The 9,877-nt window shown below is 39.5% G+C and overlaps 1 protein-coding gene across 2 annotated transcripts; it reads right to left on the bottom strand.

The window, feature by feature from the left end:
• Positions 1-1,112: 1,112 nt before the first annotated feature.
• Positions 1,113-9,814, bottom strand: CZH5orf63 (chromosome Z C5orf63 homolog). 2 transcript variants are annotated; one of them, XM_015615569.3, is made up of 5 exons: positions 9,724-9,814; positions 7,827-7,956; positions 5,001-5,121; positions 2,312-2,368; positions 1,113-1,545 (listed from the first exon to the last, which is right to left on the bottom strand). In XM_015615569.3, the coding sequence occupies exons 3-5, from the start codon at positions 5,118-5,120 to the stop codon at positions 1,366-1,368; spliced, it is 357 nt and encodes a 118-aa protein (XP_015471055.1). In that variant the 5' UTR covers position 5,121; positions 7,827-7,956; positions 9,724-9,814; the 3' UTR covers positions 1,113-1,365. The 2 variants fall into 2 exon arrangements, with proteins under 2 accessions (XP_015471055.1, XP_015471056.1); XM_015615570.3 differs by lacking the exon at positions 9,724-9,814 and adding an exon at positions 8,070-8,556.
• Positions 9,815-9,877: the final 63 nt, after the last annotated feature.

Raw genomic sequence — 9,877 nt, forward strand, 5'->3', positions numbered from 1 at the left:
CCAGGCATTGCATCTGCATTCTTCCCTCAGTGAAGACACATCTGTCAAGTGAACCTGCTTAAATTCCTAGTGAGAAAAGACTGAATATCATCACAGTAAGAACAGAAATGCAGAAGGTAGGGATTAGCTTCTAATATTAAGTACATGAAAAATACCAGCAACTTTCTCCAGTCTATTCCAGACTATTTAACCTAAAATGGTTGACTTTTCCTGAATATGTCATTCTTTTCTTCCTGCAAATATGTTTAACTTGGGCTTTCTGTCTCCTTCACAGACCTGCATTGCCTATGGGGCTCTGAAGTAACTGCAGCAATCCTTGATAAAATGGCATTCTTGCCACATGAAAAATGGATTTGCAGCTGTGCAGCAGAGAGAACTGAAATGTCACAAATAAACTATTCAGTGTGAGGTGTTAGCAGTAGTTGTACCCACTTGTGATGGCCATTCTGTAGTTAGAATTCCAGTGAGAGTGTGTGGTCTTTAATCAAATGTCCTTTTAACTTTACAGTAAATGCCCCCTTTTGCATTTCAAATTATCATTTAGGATAGGCTCACAGACTTCTTTAAAAAAGTCTCCTACACATCTACAGTCTACACCTGCTAATCATCTTTTAAACACTGATCCTGGCTGGGTGCCACACACCCACAAAAGTCACCCTACCAGTCCCTTCACCAGCTGGGCAGGGGAGAGAAAATACAATAAAAGGCTCGTGGGTTGAGATGAGAACACACAGAGAGATCAGTCACTGATCACTGTCACAGGCAAAACACACTTGACTTAGGGAAATTAGTTTATTACCAATCAAATCACAGTAGGATAAAGACTAGGAAAAATGAAATCTTAAAAACTCCTTTGTCCCACCCTTCTCTTCTTCCCAGGCTCAGCTTCACTCAATCTTCTCCCATTTGGAGATGGAGAATGAGGTTTGTGGTCATTTTATTAAAGATTGTCTCTTCCTCCCTGATCAGGGGGTCCACCCTGGAGCTGGCTGGTGTTGGCTCAGCTGGACACAGGGGAAGCTTCCAGCAGCTTCTGGGAGAAACCACCCCTCTACCACCCCCCACTACCCAAAGGTGGCCATGCCAGCCCCAAAAAAACAGAGTTTACTTCATCTGCTGTTACGGAGCAGCTTTTATTCTGTCAGTGAAAAAACAGCCCAAAACAGAGCAGCAAATGAAATGGCACAGAAGAGGTGGTGCAGCTGGGCTGGGTGATTGATACAAAATAGAACAAAAGTCACTCAAGTCTTTCCTGCTCATATGTCCTAAGACATTTAAGGCCAGGTAATGAAGATGTTTTGTTGTTTTTTTTTTCTCACGGATCTTTTCCCCTTTGAGATCTGCATCAGAGCAGCAGAATTTTCTTCACTGGCTTCCCTCACTTTGCAACTCCAGCTTCCTAAGTCGGTCCTCAAACTTTTGAATATCGACCCGATGCTTCATTAGGAACTTCCCATTGAAGTGAAAAACAGGTATGTCGTATTTGTATTTATCATACCAGGCTGAGTTCTCTGGAAGGGTAATATCCACCTCCTGCAGAATGAACTGTGGCAGAAAAGAAATATGTCAGTTCCTGCTGGACACTGAAAAAAAGCATCTGCTTGTCTTCTCATCAGTGTTTTTCTCAGAAATGCAAGGCTGTTTTCTTGAAGACTCTGAATTTATTCTTTGTGTTGTAGAGAAGGGCCTGGCTTTTTTGAGTACAAAATATATGTAGCCACAACCCTTGGCTGCCTCTCTACAAGGGACTCTCTCCCTACCCCAGAATATTCTTGTTCCACTTGTTCTACTGCAGAACCCCTCTCCTGTGGGCAGCAACCTCAACAAACACACAGCTGGGAACAAAACAGGCAGCAGAGTGCAACAGCTCTTAAAGCTTCCATTAAAGGTTTCATCCTTCAATACAGAGATCAAAACCTGGCTGAAGAACAGCAAAAACTGCAGTCACACATAGTTCAAATATTCAAAGCCCCACTTAGTCACATCCTTCCTAAATTATAGCATTACCTGCCTCGTAAAAGTTGCAAACTCCTCCTTCAGAAAAGGCAACAGTATTTACAAAAGGGCTGTTTTCAAGAACTACTGCAACACGGTGTATATTGGTTTAGTTTGCCAATAGTTGCAGCATTGTCACAAAATGCTTTTGGGTAATGAGTTTTATGTAAATCAGAGCTGAAATAGCCTTGAAGAGGTCATCCATGAAAGAGTAACAGATGCAAATAAACCCAAGCAATTTTCTTTTTACAAAGAAAGAATCCTGATTAACTGTTCTTTCCATATAGAAAACATATACAATATTTCCATACATTACCCTTTTCTTGTATGGCTCAAGAACTTCTTTTGCTTCATCACACAGAGGGCATGGTTTCTAAATGAAAACATTCAGAGTAGCTTGAAGCATGCAGTAAAACACAAAAGTTGTTTGTGCTGTAAAATAACACACCCAGACAGGAGCATTCATTACTGTAAATGCACATTCCCTTCCCTGCACCCTGCCCCTGTCGTAGGGCTTTCTAAAACTTTATTTATCAGTGCAGTACGGATGAAAAGAAGCCAAACAAACTATCCAGACACTGAATTTAATTATTTTACATCTGCTATTCCATTTCTCATGGAGGAAATTAACAGTCCTCTAAAAGCTGACCCAAGGGAATGGTCTGAAAGGGTCCTGCAGAGACCCCTCGTTTCGGTCAGCAATGAATACTCAAAGCACTGTCATCACCAAATCAAGACAGCTGCAGGTCCCATTCCTGCTAAAAGTGGAATGAGGAAGCCACAGAAGTAACTTCCAGCCTGTCTCAGATCAAGACACATGGCTCAGCTGAAATGGGAAAAGAAGACAATTTAAGATAACCTGCTTGGCTTTGCCTGGGAGAAATTGAGCAGAGCTGGAAGGACAGCAACCTCCAGCAGGGAGAACAACTGCAGTGTTTTGACCAGTGGTGGGGTCAAAAGAACCCTCACATTTTTGAAAACTCCCTCATCTTCCACTAGGGTTGAGTATCTGAAGAAGTAACTCAAATGAAGGCATGCTGCTCCAATGTTTGCAACAGCAGAATTTGGCCCGTAATTCAACATGGTAAAGTATTTGGAGGTGAACGTGATCACTCTGTCCCTCTGCCCCAAAACAACTTCCACAGCTGGAAAAGACCTTCTTCTCCTTCTTCCACTGAAAAGTCTTCCTAGGACTTGTTCAAATATGAAGTTAATCTGAAACAGCTACTTTTTATTCCCTGAATGTGAATTACTTCGGATTAAACACTCTGCTTTTATTTAGATATCATTTAAATTGCCTTTCCCACGTGGATGAGCCCAGGACACTGAAGTGCTGTGTTCTTCATAGTCCTGAAAAGTTACTTTTGGAGGGCCTGGTTTAGCAGATACTGGTGACTGAAAGGAATGACCCTGGATCCTGCACATCGGTTTTGTGACACACCAGGCTCCTTCCAGTTAAAACAGGACACACCTGGCTCCTCTGGGCCTGTGGAGAGCTTCCTGAAGTACCAGGTACATCAATGCATTTGGCAAAGGAAGCTAGCTTTTAGGAAAAAAATATGGTGTTACCCACATGGCAAGCTTAGGCAGTGGGTGGTACTGGTTTAAAATAAAAATGGAATTATTTTAACAGTGAAATCTTGTTTAAAAGTAGATTTATGTAAGCAATTGTTGCACAAATCCTGGGGTGGTCAGAAAAGGGGACTGAAATGTGAAACTCATTTGGTTGTTTCCATCAGTTTGATGCAGAAGTCATAGCTCCCTTCTGCTTTCTCCTCCTCTTTTCTCCTCAGTAAAAATAAGAAGGAGGCAAACAAGGGGTCAATTAGCATAAGCTAACAGCATAGATTAATTTTTTTTATAGTCTGCAGTTTTCTTTGTGGTTGCCAGTGAACATTTAAAGTTAACAGTCAACATTTAGAGTTAAAAACACCTTCTACAAAAGGCCATTTCAGAGAACTGCTGGAAATCTGCTACTAGAAAATATAATTTCACACAGTGCCTTAATAGTTAGGAATTTTAAGACACAAAGAGCTTTTTTTCCCAATTATTAACCCAAAGGTAAGAGCATTATTCCCTACCTTACCCCATTTGAATGATGAAAGAGTTCTGAATTGGGCAGGGGGAGAGAAAGCTGCAACTTTACAGTTCTTATTATTAAATGGATGCTGACCTATTATTTTTAACCTATTCATTTGTCACACAGTTTAAACACTTCTGTGTGGTTACTGATGGAATGAACAAACACTGAGCAGGAGGAGGAAATTATTTTAATCGTATTTAAAACCACCACACTGATATCAGCACTCTCAGGGCTTTGCATTTGTAGTTATTCTCCTCTTGAAAGCTGCAACAACCACATAAATTCAGCATAACTCACCCTGTGCCATCCTTTATAAAGCTCCAGAACTATGCAGGTAATAAAAACAATTCATGGAATGTGACAGTCCACAAATGACCCTTCCTTCTCATCTCATCTGTTTTCTAAATATACTTAGGAACCCTACATGCCTTTTATTTGTTGCCAATAAAGCAAAAAGAGGGCAAAACCAAATCTACTTTTCCCTCACGTGCTCCCAGCACTATTTGGATACATTTTACAGTCTCACAGGTGGTGCTGAAATTAAACACGAGAACTTTGAAGAGCCTGCTTTGGCTGCTGATGCTCGTGGCTGGCAGATTGTGTGTGTAACAATTCATCTCTCTTCTCCATTTTCAGGGTGAAACACTGGCAGCTGGGCCAAATCTTCAACCAGCAAATGAACCATAGAGTCACTGAGGCAAAACTGTCCTGAAATATTTGTTGATTGCCAATTCTTGCTTGATACAATGAGAGCAGGACTGTGCTGCAAAGCCTGGTGTGCAGAAACCCACTAAGTAAACACTACTTTGAAGGGGGTAAAAAAAAAAAAAGGCAAGCACAAACCATTTAATCTGTGATTCCTTTGTATCAGAGCTGATAAACACACAGTCTTGCCCAGCTTTATTGTGTAAATAGCTCTTACCTTGGTGAATAAAGTCAACACTGGCTTATTCCTGCTGGCTGAGCAGAGTTGTCTCCCCAGGGGGCTGGGTGATTGCCTCACTCGTGGCAGGGCTCTGCTCAGAAAACAGAGCACCATCATCCTGTTTCAGGCAGAAATAAAACCCTGAGTTGCTGTGTGCCAAGTTATAGCTCATGAAATTTAATGTCAGGATAAACGCCACGCTTCTGTGGCGGCCCTAAATCACACACAATCAAAACATCCATCCCAGGGTTTTCATGCTCACAGTATCAACACGTTCATCAGGGAGGTGGTTTACTACGTGGCAGGCCAGAAACGCTGTGCAGCTCAAAACCAGCAGTTCCATTAGGAAAAGAACAACAAAACACCTACGTTTTCCTTGTTGAAATGCCTCTTTAAAGTCCCTAACGCGAATGCTGGCATGTATGCATTACACCGCTCCACCTCCACAGATGCCAGCTGGAATTACACATTTAAAAATGCAAAGTGCTGTGCTTTGAACCTCTGTAATCTTGCTGCAGTGTTTGACATAGTCTACTTACCCGAATTATTCCATCAAAAAAACTAATCTGCACCTAATCAGAATATTAATATAATGCGTTCCGCAGCGAGTACAAAGCTGCAGCCAAGATGATTTAACTTGCTAATATTAAAAGCATTCACGCTGCCCCCAAGTCCTTCCTGAAACAGCAGATTGATTGATGGGTTTGTGATTCTTTTGAGTAAGTTAAGTGCTATTGAGGGGTGCCATGCTGGAGTCTTGAGGTCACCTGTTCGTGGTGTCATTAATAATAACAACACTGCTTTCTCCAAACTTTTGTCATAATGTGACCTTTAAAAGGCATTTTAGGATCCAGGAGCAAAACAAAACAAAAAAAAAAATCTCAGAATCCAAAGGGAGTCTGCATGGTGATTATCAGCAGACATGACACCTGATACCAGAATTTACACTGGGAAAATTTACTCAAAATTTACCCTTTTACCTAAAACCAAACTGTTTCTGCTCAGTTTCAGGCCTGACTTACCTGTAGCTCTATTATCTAAAGCTAAATATCAATAAATTGTCATAAACTGTGATATCACAATTTCAAACAGATTAAGAGTGAGCAGGATTTCATTGCAACTGCTAAGCACAGTTTAGGATGATCAGTAAAGAAGAGCCCAGCACTCTTTTGCTTCACTGGATCTCTCAGCAGCAGTATCATAAAGCTTTTCTTTTTAAAAGGACAGTTTATCCAGAAAAAACACTAAGAAAGAACACTGCAGTGGGCTCTAAACTTTAATGCTGTGTTTCTGAGCCACAATCACAAGAAAAATCAAATGGGTGACAGGGCACTGCTCCACCAATCCTCCTGGCCAGCCAAAGGACAGCAGTTATTAGTAAGAGTCAGCTGCAGGGGCAGAGCAGTGAAATTCCTGTCACTGAGCCCTGACTGGCACAGCTCACACTGCCAAAGGTCACAGTCCTTGGCAGATACTGCATTTGTTTCACTTTGCCAGGTGGAAATAGAACTGCCTGGGATTTTGCATGTTAAATATTAGAACCAGCTTGGAACCTTTCAGAAAAAAAAGCAGATCTGGATGACAGGAAGAGCCTCAGTCAGAGGTGGAAAATTTTTAAATCCACAATAAATAGAAATCCAAAACGGATGCAGTTCTGGCTTGGAGCATTTGCAGCATGTTGGCCTGTTCATGTGCAAGATAAAAAATGGGGGGAAGAAAAAAAGTCTGCTTTCTGACAAGTTTTTTAAGAATGCTTTCGTTGCTAGCTTTTGTAGCAAGCCTTCCAAATGAGGAAGATGCTCTCAAATTGTTTTGTGGCTAGCACAAAGAATGAAGCCCAGATTTCCATAGATCACATTCTCCCTTCCACACACATACGTGCACAAAATAACTCCAGCTCAGTCCTACATAGCCCCTTCTTGATCTCTCCATGCTCTGTTGTCCTGAGGATAACTCCTACCAAAACATCAGCTGAAGGGGAATGAATAAAACAATATCAGTTACCTGAGCTTTGAGACCCCACACAAAGAAATCAGCCAGCAGTGCCTTAACTTCTTACCAATTTCATGTAATTACAAGCAATTCTACCTTCAGAATCCAGCAGCAAACCTTCACTGACCACTACTGCTACTGAAGAAAGAATCTGCTTTTTCCAGGGCTAGCATGAGTCTGGCTGGATGTTTTTATGAGAAACCAAAAGAAAAGAGAGTCCTGTCTGTCTGTTTACTCACTGAAGTAAAATGATACCAAAGTCACTAAAACGCACAAAACTTCCCATATAATTATTCTGGATCTCTCTCTAGACTACCACCAATTATGAAGATTTGCTTGAGGGAAAAAAAATGAATACATAAATGCAAAGAAGGATGATTGCAAACTGGAGAATTTAACTTCCCCTACACCACACAATGCTAAGGATTTAACAAATTACTCTTTTGAGTCTCAGCTTGGCCCATGCTCTGTTTTGCAAAGCCAAGTTGGACTCAATTGCTGTTAATAGAATTTCCATCACCCAATAAATCCTCATCTGTAGGAAAAGTAAGTTGTGACACTAAAACCATCCATTATTTAGATGAGATAACTATCTGTATAAACCTGGTCTCAGCATCAATCAAGGGAAGACAAGCACAGATGGCTTTTTTCTGGAAGTATTTATCTTTTCAGCAACAGCTGAAAGAGAATGGGGGGGGAGCAAGTAGGTGCAAATATCAAAATGCATCTTGATGGCATTTAAAACACCTATCTCCTGTTATCCCTCATTCTAAATGAGCTATGGCCATCAAGGAAACTGAAGTTTCTGGCAGTCTGCATTTGATTACCTACCAAGGAAATGCTGGACAGGAAAACAGGTGCCACAAGCACAGACCAAGGAGCCCACGTGAGTGGGGACAGCAAATCCTGCAGCTGTGGAGATCCCACGCAGCTTTTACCCCACCAGATGGTCAGAGAAGGCCTGCAAAATACACAAAAATCCCTTTTTTTGCACATGCACATAACTCTAGAAGTCTTTCAGGGAGAATCAGTTTCTTGCAACAACTCAAAATTCAAAGATGTCATCAGCAGTACCAGCTTTATCTGTGGGGTGATGTTCTGCATCAATCAATGCTTTCATGCATTTTCTCCTCCAAAATAGGGTAACCTGGGGAAAATGCCACTAACACAATGCATTCCACCTCAGAAAGGAGAGAAGTATCCCTTCATCCCAATGGAAAACACATTTTGTTCAGTAATCCCCCCGAGAGTGGGGATTACTGAACAAAAATTTTGGTCCAGGGCCAAAATTTCAGGTAATTTAAATAACATCCAACAGCATGCTGTAATGGCCTGCTCTGAATACTATACAGAACCTACACAAAACTACAGACTGCTACCACAATGTGAAGTTTGTAATGGAGCTTAAAAGATAATAGCAATAACAGCATAAGAGACTATAATATATATGTCATATATATATATATGTCATATATACTATAGAACACAGCATATTTTATCTATAACCACATATCTCATGAAGTTATATTAATATCTTAGATGCTACACATCCTAAATTATCATATTAACATGTTATGTATATAATATATAATATGTATATATGTTATGTATATAACATTACATATCCTAAAATTTTCATATTAAGAAATATATCAATAATGTTAAAATACTAAGATATTGCTGACATTAATACATATTAATATTTATATAAACCCAATAGGAGGTGGTATTAATATATCATTAGTATGTAGTATTGCTTTGGTGTGTTGTATGGATAGTTTTATTAATTATACTGTTTTTATGTAATATATATAATGTATCTAATGATACTGTATATTAATTATGCATATAATGATCTTTCATATTATGTATTATGTATATATTACATATACATCTGTGTATATGTACACCTTGTACATTTTAAGTGTATACATATATATATTAAATATTATATATACACACATATATGCATATACACATACAAAAATATGCATGTAGATATATAAAATAGATAATAATATGGATTACATATATGCATAAATATATTTATGATATATGAGATAGATATGATACATATTTGTGTATACATACATATATTATATGCATAATATATGTATTTGTGTAAAATATATATGAACATATGTGATATTTATGAAAAAATTTTAAAAATATATGTGCATAAATACATATATACATATATACACACATATATATGTATATACATATATATACACATATATATACATATAAAAATATATATATATACACATACATACACATACATATATATATACACATATACATATTTATACACACATATACGCATATATATACACATATATACATATTTATACATATACACATCTATACATCTATACTTACATCTATACTTACATATATACATATATACATACATATACACACACACATATATATATACACACACATATATATACACATACATACATATACATATATATACACACACATATATATATATACATACATACATACATACATATATATATATATATATATATACACACACACAAACACACACGCACACATTTATTTATATAAATAGCATCAGAAACGTTTTCTAAACACAGGAAACTTTTGAGATAAACCACTCAGGCCCCGCCGGCGAGCCCAGCAGGGTACAGTGTATCCCAAAGGCATCCTCCCCCGCAAGGAGCCGGCCCGGCTGCTGGTGCCGGTACTCGCAAACCTGTAACCGGACCCTCCGCAGGGACAAAGAGCCGGGACAGCGCATCCCGGGGGGAGCCGCATCCCGGGGGGAGCCGCATCCCGGGGGGAGCCGCATCCCGGGGGGAGCCGCATCCCGGGGGGAACCGCATCCCGGGGGGAGCCGCATCCCGAGG

This window comes from Parus major, chromosome Z, assembly GCF_001522545.3.
Source record: "Parus major isolate Abel chromosome Z, Parus_major1.1, whole genome shotgun sequence".
NCBI lineage: Eukaryota > Metazoa > Chordata > Aves > Passeriformes > Paridae > Parus > Parus major.

Coding starts and splice junctions, on each gene's coding strand:
- CZH5orf63 (XM_015615569.3), bottom strand. CDS start 5,120: ATGATGGTGCTCTGTTTTCTGAGCAGAGCCCTGCCACGAGTGAGGCAA. Junction 2,369..5,000: donor TGTTGACTTTATTCACCAAG/GTAAGAGCTATT, acceptor GTTTTCATTTAG/AAACCATGCCCTCTGTGTGA. Junction 1,546..2,311: donor TTGAGCCATACAAGAAAAGG/GTAATGTATGGA, acceptor TTTCTGCCACAG/TTCATTCTGCAGGAGGTGGA.